This window comes from Podarcis cretensis, assembly GCF_951804945.1.
Source record: "Podarcis cretensis genome assembly, chromosome: 12".
NCBI classification, from domain to species: Eukaryota; Metazoa; Chordata; class Lepidosauria; order Squamata; family Lacertidae; genus Podarcis; species Podarcis cretensis.
Genome location: NC_137181.1, coordinates 63563248 through 63584207, shown reverse-complemented (window position 1 = coordinate 63584207; position 20960 = coordinate 63563248). Strand labels below are relative to the sequence as shown.

The 20960-nt window shown below is 44.6% G+C and overlaps 1 protein-coding gene across 1 annotated transcript in view; it reads right to left on the bottom strand.

Moving 5' to 3' along the window:
* Positions 1-303: 303 nt before the first annotated feature.
* LOC307199633 (uncharacterized protein) overlaps positions 304-20960 on the bottom strand; it is a 371007-nt gene continuing 350350 nt past the window's right edge. Inside the window, exons 6-13 of the mRNA XM_079947594.1 lie at positions 19358-19477; positions 18592-18665; positions 18364-18499; positions 17531-17626; positions 16591-16752; positions 2750-2885; positions 1742-1863; positions 304-675 (exon numbers count right to left, since the gene is read on the bottom strand). Of these exons, the coding sequence (XP_079803720.1) occupies positions 460-675; positions 1742-1863; positions 2750-2885; positions 16591-16752; positions 17531-17626; positions 18364-18499; positions 18592-18665; positions 19358-19477 (1062 nt within the window). The 3' untranslated portion in view covers positions 304-459. The remainder of the gene's footprint in view (positions 676-1741; positions 1864-2749; positions 2886-16590; positions 16753-17530; positions 17627-18363; positions 18500-18591; positions 18666-19357; positions 19478-20960) is intronic.

Genomic DNA, 20960 nt, shown 5'->3' with positions numbered 1-20960 from the left:
AGAGTCGTCAACAGGCTCATCACAGCTATCTGCCAATCACCCATTCCCACCACCCTTCTGAGTAATACCCCTCCCCACCTTCTCACTATATAGAAGGGTCTGGTGACTTCTGTTTCAGTGTATTTGAAGAAGTGTGCATGCACACGAAAGCTCATACCTAGAACTAACTTAGTTGGTCTTTAAGGTGCTACTGGAAGGAATTTTTTGTTTTGACTATGGCAGACCAACACGGCTACCTATCTGTAACTCCCCCACAACAAACACTCTGCGAGGTGAGTGGGGCTGAGAGACTTCAAAGAAGTGTAACTGGCCCAAGGTCACCCAGCAGCTGCATGTGGAGGAGCGGAGACACGAACCCGGTTCCCCAGATTATAAGTCTACCGCTCTTAACCACTACACCACACTGGCTCTTCTTACTTCCCACACAATGCCTTCTTACTTCCCAGAAACAAGCTAATTCTAAGTCCGAAGAGAATGGTTGATGTAGAGGAAACCTGCTCCCCCTGCCTCCGTTTTGAGCCTTACGTCCTCCATTTCCATGCCGCATTCCTCAAGGAAGGACCTCAGGAGCTTTCCTGCAGCCTGAGAGATGGCTCTGTCTTCCACTGTCAGGTTGTCAATCGCCTTCAACACGACTTCGTTGATCTGGCTGGGCGTGAGGTGCTCCCCAAAAGCCTGGCACAAAGAAGAAAGAAGAGGGAGTTTTCTTCTGCTCCACACTCTGACCATGTTTCAGTAGTCCAAGGGTGCCTTCACAAACCAAATGAAAGACATCTCCACTCTGCCTTGAGAGGGTTGAACTAAGTGACCCCCACGTCCCTTCCAACTCTACAATTTGGTGATTCTATTTATGTGTTTATTTAAGTAGCTGAAAGATTTTACAACAAACAAAACTAAAAGTCAGGTGACGCCTTGCTATTTTCGATCCACATCTTAAATTGGTTATGACATTGGAACATGAAGAGGTTCAATCTAAAATCAGACTAGAAAATTTAAAAAAAAAATTCTTCCAGGAACAGAGAGGGTGAATAATAGTGGCTATCCATTATATAACCAATGCCAAACAGACTGGGTGGGAACCTGCCGGCTGTGTGTTTAGTTCTTAATATACAACAAAAACACCCACCACAAGGTTGGCATAGTCCATTGGCTTGGCAGTGCCTTGTGAAAGATGCATCAAATGAGTCAACTTTTCCTATTCTTTTTCCGCCCTGAGGAGCCCAAGGTGGCAATGCATGGTTCTCTCTCCTCCCCGTTTTAGTCTCATGAGGTAGGTTAGACTGAGAGACTGTGACTGACTCGTGAGTGGGGATCTGAACCCTAGGTCTCCCAGCACCTGGTAGAATTTCAATAAGTAGAATTCTGCATGCAGTTTAGGCTACCGGGCACTTGTCTTTGAGCAATTTATTCTAATACAATGCATTTCTGAATGTTATTTACACTAATAGCTCACGCATGGATTTTTTTACACACTGTTTGGCATTGCGAAATTCAAGGACATGTACATTTCAAAGGTGGGTTGTGTTTCAGTCCTCCTGTTGTTTCTGAAAGCCTTGATTTGATAGCTTTGGCTTCCAGTGTGAACTGCTCTGAATCTCTCCCTCATCCCTAGAAGGCGTGGGCTGCCTGAGGGCAGGCTGAAGTTGGTGGGGCAGGGCCCCATTGGCCCGAGTGAGCAAATCTTTGCTAACTGGGAGTGGCTGCGGTCTTAGCAATAAAGAGTACAAAAGGCCACCCCTACCTTGGCCACTTTTGCGATGTTGTAGTGGAAGAGGGAGGGCCCAGGGATGAAGAAGTCTTCTCGGACCCATCTGACCATGTTGCCTTTCTTATTTTTATTCCTCCTCTTCTCCAGTTCCTTACCTAAGCAGGGTCGGGTTTTGGAATATGCATGCAAAAGAACCCAGCATTAGTGCTCCCTGCTCAAAACCTCCAGTTTTCCCGCTGGGACCAACAAAAACAATTATTGATTTCACCTCAAAAATTATAATTCAGAATTGGAAAAAAGGTTCAGAAGGGGGCAACCAAAAGGACTGGGGTGCTTGTGGAGCAAATGCTGGTTGCAGCATTTGGGGGGCGGTTCCGTTTAGAAAAACGGCAAGGAAGAGGAGACACAATGTATGGCTTGGAGAAAGTGGAGAGAGAAAGCTTTCTCTCTTGCCCTCATAACATGAGAACAACTGGACCTCCAATGAAACTGAAGTTTCAGGATGGTCCTTCTTCTTGCAATGCACAGCTAAACTCTGGAACTCCCTGCCACAGGAGGCACTGATGGCCACGGACCAAGATGGCTTTCAAAGAAGATGAGGCAAATTCATGGAAGAGAAGGCTACCCATGGCTATTAGCCAGGATGGCTATGCTCTGCCTCCATGGTCAGAGGCAGCAAAGTACAGGAGTAGAAAGAGCTTGAATTCTGCTTGCTGGATTCCCACAAGCATATGATCAACTCCTGTGGGAACAGGCTGCTGGACTGGGCTGGGCCACTGGTCAGGTCCAGAAGGCTTTTCTGATGAACATCAGCAGTGAATTCCTCCCCCAAGACTGCCCTCTCATCTCTGGCCAACGGGGTGTTGGCGTTAGGCCAGTGCTAGCACAATTCTGGCCCTCCTGAACTCCCTGATCAACCCCAGCAGCAGCCAGCATGGGCAACACTCAGGGATGATGGGAGTTGGAGCAGCCTCTGGAGGGCTACAGATCTCCCACCCTGCGGCTTACAAGAAACAAGCCATTTCCCAGCATCCCCCTCACCCATTTTGGCTATCATGATGTAATGGAGATGGTACAAGGCCTCCGCTGACTGCAGGCCAATCTCCTTCACGTTGTCTGCGAGGTGAAGGGACAAGAGCGCCACCAGCTGTCCAAGAAGGGGGAAATCCTGGGATACCTAAGAAGTGGAGAGAGAGAGATGCACAGTCAGCCCTCGTCCCACAGAGCCCAGCAAGAGAAAACCGTCTGGCATGCTTTCAGAAGAAGAAGAAGAGTTTGGATTTGATTTATGTATTTTTTAATGGATTTTTATTAAGATTTTAAAGGTTAGAAAAAAAAGATAAACAAATATCAATTTAAACAAAAAAAAAATAAAAAACAGACAATTAAAAAAAACAAATCAAACCTTTACATAACTTTCTTTCCTTTACTTATTTCCTTGACTTCCTCACACCTCCCTTTTTTGTATTCTAGTTCAATTAGATATTTCAGCAAATCCTTTCCATCTTTGTTTTTATCCTAATAATTTATCTTAATATACTATAATTTTACATTCTCTTCTTTCACCAATTAACAATCCATTTTTACTTAGACCTTTATATCATTTCTGCTAAAACCACATAACTTCATTCCAACATCCTTGTAACATTCCTTAATTTTACAATGTTTCTGTAGATAAACTTTAAATTTCTTCCAATCTTCTTCCACCAACTCTTCTCCTTGGTCTCGGATTCTGCCAGTCATTTCTGCCAGTTCCATATAGTCCATCACCTTCATCTGCCATTCTTCCCGGGTGGGTAGACCTTGTGTCTTCCAATATTTTGCAGTGAGTATTCTTGCTGTTGTTGTGGCATACATAAAGAAAGTTCTATCCTTCTTTGACACCAATTGGCCGACCATGCCCAGGAGAAAGGCCTCTGGTTTCTTCTGAAAGGTATACTTAAATACCTTTTCATTTCATTATAGATAATCTCCCAGAAAGTCTTAATCCTTGGGCATGTCCACCAAAGGTGAAAAAATGTACCCTCAGTCTCTTTACATTTCCAACATTTATTATCGGGCAAATGATAAATTTTTGCAAGCTTGACTGGTGTCATGTACCACCTGTAAATCATTTTCATTAAGTTTTCTCTTAGGGCATTGCATGCCGTGAATTTCATGCCTGTGGTCCATAACTGTTCCCAGTCAGCCATCATAACATTATGTCCAACATCTTGTGCCCATTTAATCATAGCAGATTTCACCATTTCATCCTGAGTATTCCATTTCAACAGCAAGTTATACATTCTTGACAAATTCTTAGTTTTAGGATCTAACAGTTCTGTTTCCAATTTTGATCTTTCCACCAGAAAGCCAATTTTCTTATCCAAATTGTAAGCCTCCATTATTTGGTAATAATGAAGCCAGTCTCGTACTTTGTTTTTTAGTTTTTCAAAACTCTGCAGTTTTAATCTGCCCCCTTCTTGTTCCAAAATTTCCCAATATTTCGGCCAATTGGCCTCCATATTGAGCTTTTTCTGAGCCTTTGCTTCCATTGGTGACAACCACCTTGGAGTTTTGTTTTCAAGCAAATCCTTATATCTTATCCAGACATTAAACAGTGCTTTCCTGACAATATGGTTTTTAAACGCTTTATGTGCTTTGACCTTGTCATACCACAGATATGCATGCCACCCAAATACATTATTAAAACCTTCTAGGTCCAAAATGTCTATGTTTTCAAGAAGCAGCCATTCTCTCAGCCAACAAAATGCGGCTGATTCATAATAAAGCTTAAGGTCTGGCAGGGCAAATCCACCTCTTTCTTTAGCATCAGTTAGTATCTTAAATTTCTTGCCCTGCCAGACAAATCTAGAGATATCTTTCTGCCACTTCTTGAAACAATCCATTTTGTCCAAAATTTGCAGTGTTTGAAACAAAAACACCATCCTTGGCAATACATTCATTTTTATCGCAGCAATTCGGCCTAGCAATGATAACTTCAAATTTGTCCATATTTCTAGATCCTTTTTCACTTCCGTCCAACATTTTTCATAATTATCTTTAAATAAATTCACATTCTTAGCAGTCATGTTAACCCCTGAGTATTTCACTTTCTTAACCAATGTTAATCCTGTCTCCTTCTGAAACTTCTCTCTCTCAATCACTGTTAGATTTTTCTCTAAAACCTTAGTTTTCAACTTATTCAACTTAAATCCTGCGAGCGGTTGCCGAACAACTCCAGGCACGCCTGGAAGAAGTGGACCATTTGGATCCCTTCCAGTCGGGATTCAGGCCTCATCATGGGACTGAAACTGCCTTGGTCGCACTGGTTGATGATCTCCGGCGGGCTAGGGACAAAGGTGAGAGCTGTTTCCTAGTTCTGCTGGATCTCTCAGCGGCGTTTGATACCATCGACCATAACATCCTTCTGGACCGTCTTGAGGGGCTGGGAGCTGGGGGCACTGTCATACAGTGGTTCCGCTCCTTCCTCCTGGGCCGTGTTCAGAAAGTGGTGGGGGGGAATGAGTGTTCAGACCCCTGGGCTCTCACTTGTGGGGTGCCTCAGGGTTCTGTCCTCTCCCCCATGCTTTTCAACATTTACATGCAGCCGCTGGGAGAGATCATCAGGAGGTTTGGGCTGGGTGTTCATCAGTATGCGGATGATACCCAGCTCTACCTCTCTTTTAAATCAGAACCAGTGAGGGCGGTGAAGGTCCTGTGTGAGTGTCTGGAGGTGGTTGGAGGATGGATGGCGGCTAACAGATTGAGGTTGAATCCTGACAAGACAGAAGTACTAAACATTAGGAAGAACTTCCTGACAGTAAGAGCTGTTTGACAGTGGAATTTGCTGCCAAGGAGTGTGGTGGAGTCTCCTTCTTTGGAGGTCTTTAAGCAGAGGCTTGACAACCATATGTCAGGAGTGCTCTGATGGTGTTTCCTGCTTGGCAGGGGGTTGGACTCAATGGCCCTTGTGGTCTCTTCCAACTCTATGATTCTATGATTCTATGATTCTATGATTCTATGATTCTATACTGTTTTTGGGGGACAGGAGGCGGGCAGGTGTGGAGGATTCCCTGGTCCTGAATGGGGTAACTGTGCCCCTGAAGGACCAGGTGCGCAGCCTGGGAGTCATTTTGGACTCACAGCTGTCCATGGAGGCACAGGTTAAATCTGTGTCCAGGGCAGCTGTGTACCAGCTCCATCTGGTACGCAGGCTGAGACCCTATCTGCCTGCGGACTGCCTCACCAGAGTGGTGCATGCTCTGGTTATCTCCCGCTTGGACTACTGCAATGCACTCTACGTGGGGCTACCTTTGAAGGTGACTCGGAAACTACAACTAATCCAGAATGCAGCAGCTAGACTGGTGACTGGGGGCGGCCGCCACGACCATATAACACCGGTCTTGAAAGACCTACATTGGCTCCCAGTATGTTTCCGAGCACAATTCAAAGTGTTGGTGCTGACCTTTAAAGCCCTAAACGGCCTCGGTCCAGTATACCTGAAGGAGCGTCTCCACCCCCATCATTCTGCCCGGACGCTGAGGTCCAGCGCCGAGGGCCTTCTGGCGGTTCCCTCATTGCGAGAAGCAAAGCTACAGGGAACCAGGCAGAGGGCCTTCTCGGTAGTGGCCCCCGCCCTGTGGAACGCCCTTCCAGCAGATGTCAAAGCGATAAACAACTACCTGACATTCAGAAGACATCTTAAGGCAGCCCTGTTCAGGGAAGTTTTTAACGTGTGATATTTTACTGTATTTTTGGTTTTTATGGAAGCCGCCCAGAGTGGCTGGGGAGGCCCAGCCAGATGGGCGGGGTATAAATAATAAATTATTATTATTATTATTATTAACCTGACCAAATTCTTGAATCAATTCCAATACTCTTTTGGTACTAGATTCTGGCTCCTGTAGTGCTTTCAATTTGTACTGTTTAGCTCCGACTTGTATACCTTTAACCAATTGGTCCTTTCTAATCATATTAAGCAGAACCTCCAGGACCGATATAAAAAGCAATGGAGAGATTGGGCAACCTTGCTGTGTGCCTTTCTCAATCTTAAACTCTTCTGTGACTACATTGTTTACAATTAATTTAGCTTTTTGTTCTGAATAGATTGCACCTATACCGTTTTCAAAACCTTGACCTACCCCCATTCCCTGTAAATTTTTCTTCATGAAACTCCAAGAAATATTGTCAAAGGCTTTCTCTGCGTCCACAAATATCAAAACTGCTTTGGTGTTAATATTCACTTGTAATTTTTCTAAAATGTTAATTATATTCCTCGTATTGTCAGACAAGTGTCTCCCCGGGAGAAAGCCCGCTTGATCTTTATGGATTTCTTCTACTAGTACCTTTTTTAGTCTTTTAGCCATAATATCAGCAAAAATTTTGTAATCCACATTGAGCAAAGATATGGGGCGGTAGTTCTTAAGCTGTGTCTTCTCAGACTCTGTTTTCGGTATAAGTGTAATATAAGCTTCCTTCCACGACTCTGGTGCCTTTTTCCCTTCCAGTATTTCATTGCAAACTTCCTTTAAAGGCTGTACTAGCCATTCTTTCAAGGATCTATAATATCTTGAAGTGAAACCATCCAGCCCTGGGGATTTGCCCAATTGCATGTTCTGAATGGCTCCTTCTACCTCCTGGTCTGTTATTTTATAATTCAACATTAGCTTATTTTCTTGAGAGATTTTTTGTAATCCATTTATTTTCAAAAATCGATCAATGTCCATTTCTTTCTGAGTCTCCTGTTTATATAGATGTTTAAAATACCTCTAAAAGCACTTCCTGATCTCCACTGGATTCTGTATATTTTTTCCCTCCACTTCCAAATTAGTAATAGTGTCAGGGACTCAGCGGGAGCGCAGGGAGGAGAGGAGATGGAGAGCGAGGGGGAGCAATCCGAGGGCAGCGTAGGAGAATATGACAGCAGCCCGAGAGATTCCATGAGCCTCTCCAGCGAATCGGAAGATTCACAGAAGGGGGCGCCGATGGGCAGGGCAAGGGGCGACCCAAGGGGGACACCCCAGAAGCAAGGGGCCAGCGGGGACTCCCAGAGCAGCAGTTGGAAATCAGGACCAGCTTCCCCACCAGAGCGTAGTGGGGGGGAGGAGTCCCAGGTGTCAGAGCCCACATATGCACCACCAGCGAGAGAAGATGAGTCAGGGTTGACCACGCCTCCATCGGAGAGCGAGTTAACGGTCAAGAGGAAAGTTGCAGGCTGGGCGCGCGCGCCAAGTTCAAAGGTACAGGCGAGCAGCACAGAAGGTAGCCCGGATAGGGAACCAGGTCCTAAAGCCCGCCGGAAGGAGGGGCAAGAATTGTCAGGGTCAGCGTCAGAGGAGTCCAGGAAGGATGAAACCCTAGCGGGCAGGAGGGCCCAGAGGAGAAAGGAACTTAGGAAGAGGTGGAGCAAGGCTAGAGTCTTAAACTGGTGTGGAAGGGGAGGAGACTCAGACGGGACTTCGCCGGTCTAAGGTCGAGACGTAGAGCTGCACGCTGCGGCTTTAAAATGGAAGTTTTTGTCTTTTTTTCATTTGCCAAGCCAGCAGTTTCCCACATTTATTTGCCAATTCAAATGTCTTCTGTCTCATCTGTTTGATCTTCCATTCTATTTCCTGATTCATCAATTTCATTTTGCATAAAGTACTACTCCTCTTTTCTTAACTTTGTCTGATGAAATAAATTCATGTCCCAATCTTTTATTGCTCAATATCTTCCTGTGTAGCCTTATCACATGTGTTTCTTGTAGACAAATCAAATCCAATTGTTCTTTTTTTAATAAATGAAAGACTCTTGCCTTTTTTCCGGGGAGTTGAGTCCATTCACATTCCAGCTTAATACTTGCAGTGCCATGATGTAGTTACTCTGCTTCTCCTCCAACAGCACTTAGTACTTTATCTATTTCTGTCAGTGGTGTTGATTTCCCTCTTTTTGGTGAACTTCTGTCCAAAACTCCTGGCTCTTTTCCAAGTTCTTTCTGCAGATCTTCTCCATGGTTTCCCAAAAACTTATCTTTTTCCTCCACTGATCTTATCTTTATCTTTCTTCCTTTAAAGCTAAAGAATAGGCCTTGGGGAAATTCCCACCTGAAGATGATTTTTGTTCCTTCTCAACAGGGCAACCAAATCTCCAAAGTTGGACCTAAGATCCAAAAGATGTTGTCAGGGACCTGACATTGGAGCGTGAGGTGGAGGCTGGGCTCCAAAGCGATGCAGGAGAGGGGACCAGCAGGGGGGAAGGAATTCAACGTAACACCAGTAGAGAAGGGAGGGAGATGGAGGATTCAGAGAGAGGTCTCCAGGACCCTTCATCTGAGACCAGTGGAGAGAGCACGGGCACACCTCTGCCCACTCCTTCCTTGCGCAGAAGAGTCCCACGCAGGGAAAGTAGGCGGAGACTTGGCGTCAAACAGCTCTTATGCTGGAAGAGGTTCAAGAAACGCCCACTGACGGATTCTGCAAGCGACTGAACGGCCACAGAGTGAGGGCTTTCAGCCAAAAGCATGGTTAGCCAGGCAATCTAGCCAAAAGTGACAGCAACTTACGCACAAGTAACCCCTTATAACCATTACAGATGTTTCGGTATATCTTTAAAGATTTCCACTCTTGACTGCAGAATTGTCAAAGAATTCTGAAAGTGCAGACCCAAAATTTTATCTCTCTCTTCTTTAGATCGGAGAGTAATCAGACAGTCCCTTATTTTATTCTTGTTTCCTCCTCTTCCAAGTCTGAAGGCCCTCACGATTTTGAATTCTTCTTGTTTCAAATCCAACTTCCAGAACTCTGCAAATTCCTGTGTCAGAAATTCTATCAAACTGCCCTTCTCTAATTCAGGTAATTCAGGCTAACATTCTCCTTTCCCTTCCTCCCCCACAACAAACACTCTGTGAGGTGAGTGGGGCTGAGAGACTTCAAAGAAGTGTGACTGGCCCAAGGTCACCCAGCAGCTGCATGTGGAGGAGCGGAGACGTGAACCCGGTTCCCCAGATTAGGAGACTACCACTCTTAACCACTACACCACACTGGCTCTCAGTCGGCAAAGGTGGCTGAGAAGGCTCTGGTGTTCCCACAGCTAACAGATGAGAACTATAGTTATGGTCTTTTCAGGTGGAGGCGCATTTGACCTCTAGAGAAGTATGGACCTATGTAACTGATGACCCTCCTGACCCTGTAACTAATGCTTGGTCGAAAGGAGATGCAAAAGCCAGGGCAATAATTAATTTGGCAGTCAGTGACCAGCAAGTAGTCTATATAAGAAATAAGAAAACTGCCAAAGAAATGTGGGACAGTCTTGCAGCAGTGCATATTAGAAAAGAGTCAGTGTCTGCATTGACGTTTTTCAAGCAGCTGTACCAGACCAAGTTGCAGCCTGGTAGTGATTTGGCAGCACACTTGAGACATCTGGAGGCAATACACTGCGAATTAATTTGAAGGGACATGGAGATACCTTATATTCAGTATGTTTTTATCATTCTTTCTTCCCTTAATGAGGACTTTGATGGTGTAGCTAGCCAGATATCTGCCGTTCCACCAGCACAATTAATCGTGGAAGGGGTAACGGCATGATTAGCGGACTTCCGGGTTAGCGCCATCGGCAATGGCAGCATTCCTCTGACTGAGAGGAACCCGCTCCGTGGAATTCGGGTCGTACCACCGCGGCGAAGGCGGAGACCCTTTAGAAATCCCAGGCGGATGAAGCCTGGGAACGTGGGATTCGGTTGACACCAGGAGCGCCCCCCTACCCACAGGGAAACCCCTTTTCGGGGGTTCCGAAGTGACGTGGGGTGAGCGGCACGGTGTTTTGAATCGACCGCTATTTTTATGGAGTGAAGCCGCGTAGCCGTTGCTGGAGAGCGCTGACTTTTTCTTGTGGACAAATGGATTTTAAACAGCAACCCGTGAGTAGAACGGAAATTGGAATTCTAAAGTATTTAAAGTTTTTTTTTAAAAAAATGGTACCGATCAGGGAAGGTCCAAACAGGAAGTCCGCCTCCCCTTTCTGTAAATAAACTGAAGCAAAGAACCAGTTAACTAAGGTCGTGGAGAGTTTTGTGTAAAGGACCTAAATTCCATTGATTGAAACTATCATCAATATCTTTTTTGGAAGCAGGGGAACCTGCAGGAGAAGGTTAAAATCCGTGAAATTGAAGTGCCACATCCCCAGACCCGGGAGTGGTCTGTGTGAGCCCGTTGACAGTGATTTGACAGCTGTCAAGTTAGCTGTTAGGATACAAAAGAAGGACTTTGTTTCTACTGCCTGTTTTTGTTACAACTTTATGTTTAAAAGGAAGAAAGGAACTGTTATAATTCAGTGTATGGGACCTTTGGGTCGGTGCTGGAAGGAGTGAAAAAGAATTTGAATCCCTCTAGAGGGAGCTTTGGGTTATTGTCGTAAGGATGCAGCTAAAGATAAAAGCCTTGAGAAACTAGTTTTTGACCTTGGACTATTTAAGTATGGCTGTTAGGAAGGAAATCGAGTGTGAACTGAACAGGACATTTTATCTCTTGGGAAAGCTGCAAGACCAGATAAATGTTATGGCTACTAACGTGGTAATCTTGGAAACAAAAGTAGGTTTTGGCAAAGAAGTGGACAAGAACCAAGCACAGGAACCTCTTTCAACTGAACAAATTGAAAAATTTGAAAAGGAGAATCTTGTTGTGAGCAAAGTGAGGAAAGGGGGACCCGTAACCCTACAGAGGCAAATAGTGGATTACTACTTGAGGCCCTACATGATGACAACTAGGAGAAGTAAATATTTGGAGATGGAAGCCTGGTTTGGCCTGGAAGATGAAAGATGGAGAGATCACCCTATGTGGAGATCAAATGACCTTTGGAATATAAATCTGAGCCAGGTGGAGATTGGCAGATTGGAGCTTTGGGGGCCTTTGGATTTGAAAAGAGTGTGAAACAAGATTTGGAATACTTTATAGGCCCTACTTTTAACTATGGAAGTTTGGCAGGAAGTAATATGATGACTGTTGGGTTGGGGCTTCCCCAAGATCTGATTTTCAACATTAAAGACTATCAAAAAGACTGGCAGAGGGGACAGGAGAGAGACTTAAGAGCCTCGGATTTAAGATCTCCGGGCTGATGGTTTTCCGAGATTAATGGAACTATTGAGGGGCCGAAACCGGGGAGGGGATTTGGTGAAAGAAAATTGGGAATCTAAAGTATATATAATATAAATTTTTTTTTAATGAGAGATGGGAAAATTGCGGAATTGAATTTTTTCTTTGACCTTAGGGGAAATGTCTTAAGTACAGATATATAAGTTTTAATGGGAAATAAGATTAAACAAAGTTAAAGTGGATGATAACTTGGTGAAGGAAAGAATGGAAAATTACAGTATATTAAGATAAGATATGAGGATAAAATTAAGATCAAGGATGTGTTGAAATATTTATATGAATTAAAATATAAAGAGGGGAAGTATAGTATGTTAAGATAAACTATTAGGATAAAAACAAGGTTGGAAGGATTTGCTAGAATATCTAACAGAATTAGAATACAAAAATGGGAGGCATGAGGAAGTCAAGGAAATAAGTGATTGCAACTAAGCGAGTTAAAGGTTTGATTTGCTTTTTTACTTTTTTTCTTTTTACCTTTGTTTTTTATCTTTCTTTTTTCTGTATTTTGATATATGTATTGTTTTTTTTATTCTTATTTTCTTTTTTGACTGTATTTTTTCTTATTTTTTTGTAACCTTTAAAATCTTAATAAAAATTTATTAAAAAATAAATAACGGCACGATTAATGGGCGAGTTGGATAGAAGGGAGGCTTGTGCCATAAGCACTCCTATTTCCAGAAACAATGAGTAACGCCATATGCAAACTTGTGTTGATACGACTGCATTTAAAGCTGCAAAGCGTTGTTGGTTCTGCAATAAGCAGGGACATTTTGCAAAGGACTGCAGATCCAAAAGAAAGCAAAGTACTCCCAAGTCTGTTTCTGTTCGTCAGTCACAGTCATCAGCCCAGCAGCCGACATTGTACCGTAAAGACAGAAACGAGCCGCGAGCTTTTCATGCTCGGACTACAGATCGTAAAAGAATTAAAGGTGCCAAGTGGAAGTCTTTTATTGTGGACTCAGGAGCATCTCAGCACATTTGCAACAATCGAAGCTTGTTTATTTCTTTCGAAGAGGAAATTGGTAATGTACATTTAGCCAATTCACAAGTATTGCAGTCGCTTGGCAGGGGTACTATTAAACTTGACTCTTTAAACATTACGATAGCGAACTGCATTTACTGCCCGTCAGTGGACAATTTATTGTCAGTAAGAAGTTTTGCTCGTCAAGGCATAACTGTGCGTTTCTTAAAGTCAATGTGTGAGTTTTTCAATGGGAACAAACGTCTATTGTATGCCCGGGACTCTGATTATATAGACTGTATTTTCACACCTACTCCCAATCGCCTATAAATTGCAGAGCAGCACAGTCAAGCCAGTGGTTGAGGAGTGTAAGGCCACATTCCGGGTGTGTCCATGAAGCACACAGAATTCTGGGACACCTGAATTTTGCTGATGTAATTAAGACAAAGAATATTGTTAATGGCCTAAACTTAAAACCATGTAAATTCTTTATGCAATGTCTATCCTGTTGCAAGAATAAGATTAAGGTTGCACGCAAGGGTAGGTGCTCAGATAGGAAAATAACTGAGCCATTTGAGCATGTACATTGTGATTTAGTTGGGCCACTCCCACCATCATTAGGAGGTTCTAAGTACTGGCTTACCCTGATAGACAAGTATAGTAGATATTGTTGGACTTATGCAATAGCTGAGAAGTCCCAAGCATTTGAGAAGTACAGAGCTTTTTGCAACTGGGTAAAAATGCATTTTAACAAACCAATTAAGTATCTGTTTTCTGACCGGGGCGGGGAATTTTTTTCTGAGGCACAGGGGCCTACTCACGAGTTATCTTGCCCCCGAAGTCCCTGGCAAAATGGGCTTGTTGAAGTTGTGCAGCATGACCTGCAGGCAGGGGTTAAAACTTATCTATACGATGCTAATCTGCCCAAAGTCTTTTGGGCTGAAGCGCTCAATGCCTTTTGTTACGTTAGAAATCGCAGTTATCATTCTGGTTTAGATGTCACCCCCTATGAGAAGCTGTTTAAAAAACGCCCTAATCTGAAATATCTACTGTCAGGGACTCAGCGGGAGCGCAGGGAGGAGAGGAGATGGAAAGCGAGGGGGAGCAATCCGAGGGCAGCGTAGGAGAATATGACAGCAGCCCGAGAGATTCCATGAGCCTCTCCAGCGAATCGGAAGATTCACAGAAGGGGGCGCCGATGGGCAGGGCAAGGGGCGACCCAAGGGGGACACCCCAGAAGCAAGGGGCCAGCGGGGACTCCCAGAGCAGCAGTTGGAAATCAGGAACAGCTTCCCCACCAGAGCGTAGTGGGGGGGAGGAGTCCCAGGTGTCAGAGCCCACATATGCACCACCAGCGAGAGAAGAGGAGTCAGGGTTGACCACGCCTCCATCGGAGAGCGAGTTAACGGTTAAGAGGAAAGTTGCAGGCTGGGCGCGCGCGCCAAGTTCAAAGGTACAGGCGAGCGGCACAGAAGGTAGCCCGGATAGGGAACCAGGTCCTAAAGCCCGCCGGAAGGAGGGCAAGAATCGTCAGGGTCAGCGTCAGAGGAGTCCAGGAAGGATGAGACCCTAGCGGGCAGGAGGGCCCAGAGGAGAAAGGAACTTAGGAAGAGGTGGAGCAAAGCGAGAGTCTTAAACTGGTGTGGAGGGGGAGGAGACTCAGACAGGACTTCGCCGGTCTAAGGTCGAGACGTAGAGCTGCACGCTGCGGCTTTAAAATGGAGACTGAATCTCAATAAAGACTTTTGTACATAACTACAGCCTAGCGTTGGTCCTCTGTGAGCTGGGACCTGGAGGCAGCTCTGACACCTACGCATTTGGGATTCAGATGTAATTATGCATTATCCCGCTAAGCAGAAATTGGGTGAGTGTAGTGTTCTGAGAAAATTAATGGGCTACCAGAAGGGGGCATACAGAATTTACATACCAGCAACTGGCAAATTTCATATTACCAGAAGCATGATACAAACTGTAAATTGGAATGGCGTTTCTGTTTTCCAAGATACTAACGGTATAAATGATACTGAGGAAGAAGAGGAAGAAGCAGCAGCAGGAGGAAATGGTGCTTCTGAATTAATGGAACAAGACAAAAAGCCTGTTGAATCTGATAATTTGTTTGATGATTTAAAGTCACAGGCACCCGAGGGGAGGTTAGATTCTCTTGAGTTTTCTGACCGTGATCTTAGCCTACAGGCACCTCTTCAGTCTGACAATGATGATTTACAACCTGAAACTAGTAGTTTACTTAGTCCCATTAAGTCTGAGGAGTCTGACTCTCCTTCCGGACTGAGACGTTCAGATAGAAAGAGACAGAAGCCACAACGTTTTGCAGATGAACTTTTAAATACTGTGTATGCCAATAAGGTGGTTTTTGAGCCAAAAAGCTACAATGATGTTCAGAATTTACCTAAGCACCAAGTAAATTGTATAAAGCTATCAACTCTGAGATAGCTTCTTTAAAAGAGCATAACACCTGGTCTCTTGTACCACAAACCCCAGATATGAGACTTATTGATTCAAAATGGGTTTAAGAAAATGCAAATGGGAAGGAAACGCCTATGGTATGTGGTTTCACCTTTACAGGTGGAGATAAGCCATTTCCTAACAAAACTTTGTATCGTTCTGCTATAGGCAAGCTAAATTTAATTCAAAGAATCTCAAGACCAGATATAACTTATGCTTTTCACTTTCTGGCAAAATTTGTGGAAAAGCCCACTACGCAATGTTTCTCTGCTCTTAAGAGAGTGGTAATGTACCTTAAACATACCAAACATTATAGGTTGCAGTTTACATCATGTATTGACAAAGGTTTTGAAATTTTCTGCGATGCATCTCATGCAGTGGAACAAAATAATTGCAGGGGTGTGTCTGGTATGGTGTTTTGTTATAAAGGTTGTCCATTTGAATGGAAGTCCCAGACACAAACCATTATTTGTCTCTCCACAACAGAGAGTGAATTATGTGCATGCGTTCAGGCCACTCGTGATGTGGAATGGTATCTGCAAGTATTTGCAGACCTACAGATGAAAGTAACACTACTAGTAAGAGTTTACCTTGATTCCCAGAGTGGACTCGCTATCCTGTTTTCAGAGACCAATACTCAGCGCACTAGAGTCTTAAGGTTACGTTTACAGTTTGTAAAGAAACTAATTGCTGATGAAATGATTGTATTTCAATATGTTCCAGGTGACAATCAAATTGCAGACATTTTTACTAAAGCACTTCCAAAGGTTACACATGAAAGACATGTACAAAATATGCTTTATGTTTTTGTTCCACAATGATGAACCGCAGGGGAAATGTTGAATGGTTTCTTTAAATGTAAAGGTTCATCATTGTTCCACCAGTTGTGTATGTCTTTAAGGGGCCAGAGCAAAATAACGAGACCCAGCTTTACAGCTGTGAAACATAGCAGGTGCTGAGTTGTATTGATTAAGCTGTGTCAGCATTTGGGTGTAGTATATAAGGAGCAGCACCTAGCTTTCCCATTACCCTGGGGGATGGGTTGGTGGTTGGGTCTGGTTTGTTGTTGGTGTATTTAGTGTATAAGGAGTTTTTGTTTTTGCTATTAAAATCTTGTTTAAGTTATTTTTGAGTCCCTTTTTATGCATTGTCTCCCCAGCAAGCTCTCTGCAGTGCTACTATACTGCAAAAAGCTAACACTGGCACCTCTCAGGTGGGCACTATTGCCATTATAAGAGAACAAGGGTGGTGAGTTCATGGTGAGTCCTGGCACCTCTTTTTCTAGAAAAATAGCACTGGCTGGCACCTTCCCCTGGAATGGCCATGCCATACAGCTTTCATCTAGTTCACACCTGAACTTTCCAACGCAATACGATTTGAAATTGCAGCGTTAAGCCTTGGTCACTCACATCAAAGTCCAAATGCTCGGAGACATATTTCATGAGTACGTTGGTGGTCTTGACTGCTCTTTGCCTCTCACTGATTTTTGTGGAGTCAATCCAGCCATTTGTGTGCTGCGGGAGAGAAATCATCGTCATCACATGGAAGGACAACCCTTAATCCAGGTTTGCAAATTCACAAAGCTTCATAGAGGGGACAAATTGCAAAAGGGGTTTGTTTTGTAAAGGAGAAAGTTTGCTGCAATTTGTTTTTTATTATTATTATTATTATTATTATTATTATTATTATTATTAATAATAATACCCCACCTTTTTCCCAGACAGGGACTTGAGGCAGCTTAGTAGAATTAGATATTAATTGGCTCTTGGGTTGCTTTTGTTTTATTATGCATTTTCTGTTCTGATTTTGTATTTTTATGTTGTGAACTGCCCTGCAATCTGTCATTGGTGTGTTTGTGTGTGTGATAATTACAACAATACAACATACACCTCACCACAGCCATAGCAATGGAATGCAGGAAGCATCCTTAGACCAAGCCCAGCCATTGATCCACAGGTAATGAGGACTGGCAGTTGGCCCTTTGGCCTTTCAGACAGAGAGCCTTTTCACAGCCCCACCTGGAGATGCTGAGGACTGAACCAGGGACCTTGGGCATGCAAGACAGATGCTCTGCCTCGAGCCACGGCCCTTCCCCATAGGCCATCAGCAGAGGACATATCTTGTGTGCCTTGCACAAGCATTGCTAGCAGAACAGAGGCCCACTTGACCATCAGCATCCACAACCAGTGAGTTGGCCACAGATGCCCCCCGTGCAATCATTTCAAGAGGGTCTGTCCTCCGGCATGGGAGCTGCTGCTTCCCCCTGCTCTGACACCTTGGGGACTCCCTTACCACTAATATCTTCTGCAGCGTCTCCAGAGAGGGGGCCTCCGACAGCAAGCTGGTGAGCATGTTGAGCCAGATGTAGATCGTCTCTTGATAACAGTCCTGGAAGGAGAGAAGCAAAAGCAGTTAGAAGCTGAAGACCCCCATGGAAATCCCATATGCTCTGGAGCCTTCTAGTCCAAATTCGTAACAAAGCTTATGCAGGGGTTCAAGCAAGGCACACAAAGAGTCATAAACATCAAACGTTTCTTGATGTATGTAAGGTTACAGGTCATGCGATATAAAGATACAGGACTCCACACTGGGCTCAACTTCCTTGGGGTGTTCCAAGGCAGAGGGCCTTCTTGGTGGTGGGGCCCACCCCGTGGAACACCCTCCTATCAGATGTCAGAGAGATACATCATTATACTTCCATCTGAAGACATCTGAAGGCAGCCCTGCATAGGGAAGTTTTAAATATTTGATGTCTGGCTGTGTTTTAATTTGTTGGAAGCCGCCCAGAGTGGCTAGAGTAACCCAGTCAGATGGGCAGCATATAAACAAACAAACAAACAAACAAATAAAATTAAATGCAGCGTAGGAGGGAGGCATGAGAGTCACAAAATGCAGGCATGCAGGAATCATTCGTGGATGCATTCTAGCCAAAGGTGAAATGCAATAAATATGGAAACAGGATTAAAATCAAAAATATACACCCCAAGTCTCTGGCTGTTACATCATTGTGATGGGTCAAGTGTCTCGGGCAGCATTATTTGCAGCTTACACGGCTCAGACTCTTTGCCCTCAAATCCTTTAACCTGGCAACCCCATTTTCCTCCAGAAGCAGAAGGTCCAGTCACCTGGCTCTGTGTTGCCGGCACGGAGCTCCCGGCTTTGACCATCGTAACCTGCAATGATGGCAATTGGAAGACCTTCCTGATGGTTTTTTGTAGCAGCTGAGACCGGAGCAGGGGGTCCATGCGTGGTCTCAAGGCACTGAAAAGAGAAAGAAGGGGAGAGGAAAGGATCAGCACCCACCAGTCCATAAACCTGGTGAAGAAATATGTACTGTGTCTGGCCGTACTTACGTCATGCGAATGATCGTTTCCATTGCGGGATGTAAGATGGTGAGTGATGCCATTGGCTCCTCTTTGATGACCTCCTGTGGTGGGGAAGCACACAGCATGTCAGGGAACTGGAGGCGCCATCCCTGCCACCACACCAAGCCCTGAGTTGTGCTCTCTATCCAGCCCACTTGACAACTTCTTTGCAATTGGCAAGTGGGTCCTCCTAGGGGAGGAGAGTGGGCTTCCTGGATCTGGGAATAAGATCCGTTTTTCTCCTGGGCAGAGCTCTACCGCATAAGAACAGCATAAGATCAGCCTTCTGGACCAGGCCAAGGGCCCATCTAGTCCAGCATCCTCACAGCATTCTCACAGTGGCCAACCAGACATCTGTGAGAAACCAGGGAGCAGACCATGAGCCCAAGAGCCCTCTCCCCGCCTGTGGCTTCCAGCAACTATATTCAGAAACATTGCTTCCTTCCTCTGTGGAGGTAGAACATAGCAATCATGGCTGGGAGCCATCGACAGCCCTCTCCTCCTGGGAGAACCTAGCCTCTTTTACTTAGACACTGGTGACATCCTGCTGAGGTTGCCACAATGTAGGGCTGCCTTTCAAGTGGGTTTGGAAACTTGAGTTGGAGCAGAACGTGACCACCCAGAAATGGTTTGGGGCCAGATGATCAGAACATGCAACCCAGAGCTAGACCTACACAGCTATTTTTAAGAAAAAACGCTCTGAAAAGAAACCCCAGGAGATTCCCCCTCTTTTTTTCTTTTTCTTTTTACTCACTGTGATGCAGAAGGTGAGCTCGTCTTTGTGGGGGAAGGTGACATATCCCACATTCGATTGCACAAGCGCCTTGGTTGTTAGAGTTGCTGCCTTCATAAAGCTCTTCTTCAAAGCCTCATTCTGAAAGGAGAAGGGATTTTATAAAATTGAGTTTGAATCAAAATCACAAGGAAACATAAAGCCACACTGACCCTAATCCTAATTCTAATCCTTACCCTAACACTAACCCAATCCAAAAACAAAAAATTCCTACCAGTAGCACCTTAAAGACCAACTAAGTTAGTTCTAGGTATGAGCTTTCGTGTGCATGCACACTTCTTCAGATACCAATCCAAAAATTAACCCTAACCCAGAAGTGGTCTTGTTAGATAGTTAAATTCATGTTAAATTGCTGTTTTAGGGTTTCTTTAAAAAAAGTCTGGAACAGATTAATCCATTTTGCATTACTTTCTATGGGAAAGCATGCCTTGGTTTGGAACGCTTTGGTTTCAGAATGGATTAAGTTTGAGAACCAAGGTACCACTGTAATGCCCCATCTGGTCCTAAGTGTGGAGCCAGTATACACCCCAGTCTACAACCCTTCGGTGGATGAAGCCAAAAACCCTTCCCTAGGGCACAGTCTGAAGGCGTGTGGTGCAAGGACCTTGATGGAGCTCAGGAGGTCTGCTCAGTGCCTGGATGGTGACCACGGGGGACAGGAGAAAGGCAGAATATACCATATTTTTTCGAGTATGACAGGAGAAAGGCAGAATATACCATATTTTTTCGAGTATAAGACACCCCCTATTTGGGGGGACTCCAAATTAAGAAAACGGGGGAAGGATTGCCCAGAGTTGCTGAGCTTTTCGGGGGTAGGATTACCCACAGTTGTTCAGCTATTTGGGGGAGGGGATTCCAAAAATTGCTCACCCGCTGAACCTATGCTGCCACTCACACATGTCGCAAAACCCACCTATTGTCTGTCCCTCGCCGGCAGAAACCGCCAATCGCCTTCCCAATTTCCGCAGCGACAGCCAATCAACACCACCCCTTGCCGCAGCCACCAATAACGCACACAATAGCTGTTGACTATCTCCGTCTTGCAGCGGCAACCAAACCCACGTCCCCCCTATGCACTCTGTGTATAAGATGACCCTCATTTTTAAACATCATTTTTTAATAATAATAATAAAAAAACCTCGTCTTATACACGGAAAAGTATGGTATAGCTGAGAGAACAAACAACAGGAGTCCGTGTGATAATCAGAGCCATACCTTCCTGCTGTTCTGGAATTGGAAGAGGAGCTCCTCTGTGATGAGGTCTATAAAAAGGGGGAGGTCATCCTGCCGTGCCCCGGCTGCCATTTGACCACAGCAAAGGATGATGGTGATACTGGCATTCGTCTCGCTAGTATTCTGGAGGGAAAGGGTGGGGAAAGTGAGTTTGGGAACGTTAAGTGCAATTGGAGACAAATCACCATTTAGTTGGGACCTTTTAGCAGCTGGGAAAATATTAGTAGTCAGTAAGTTGTTGTGCGAAAGGTGGAGGGCACAAGGAGAAGGGGACAACAGAGGACGAGATGGCTGGACAGCGTTCTTGAAGCTACCAGCATGAGTTTGACCA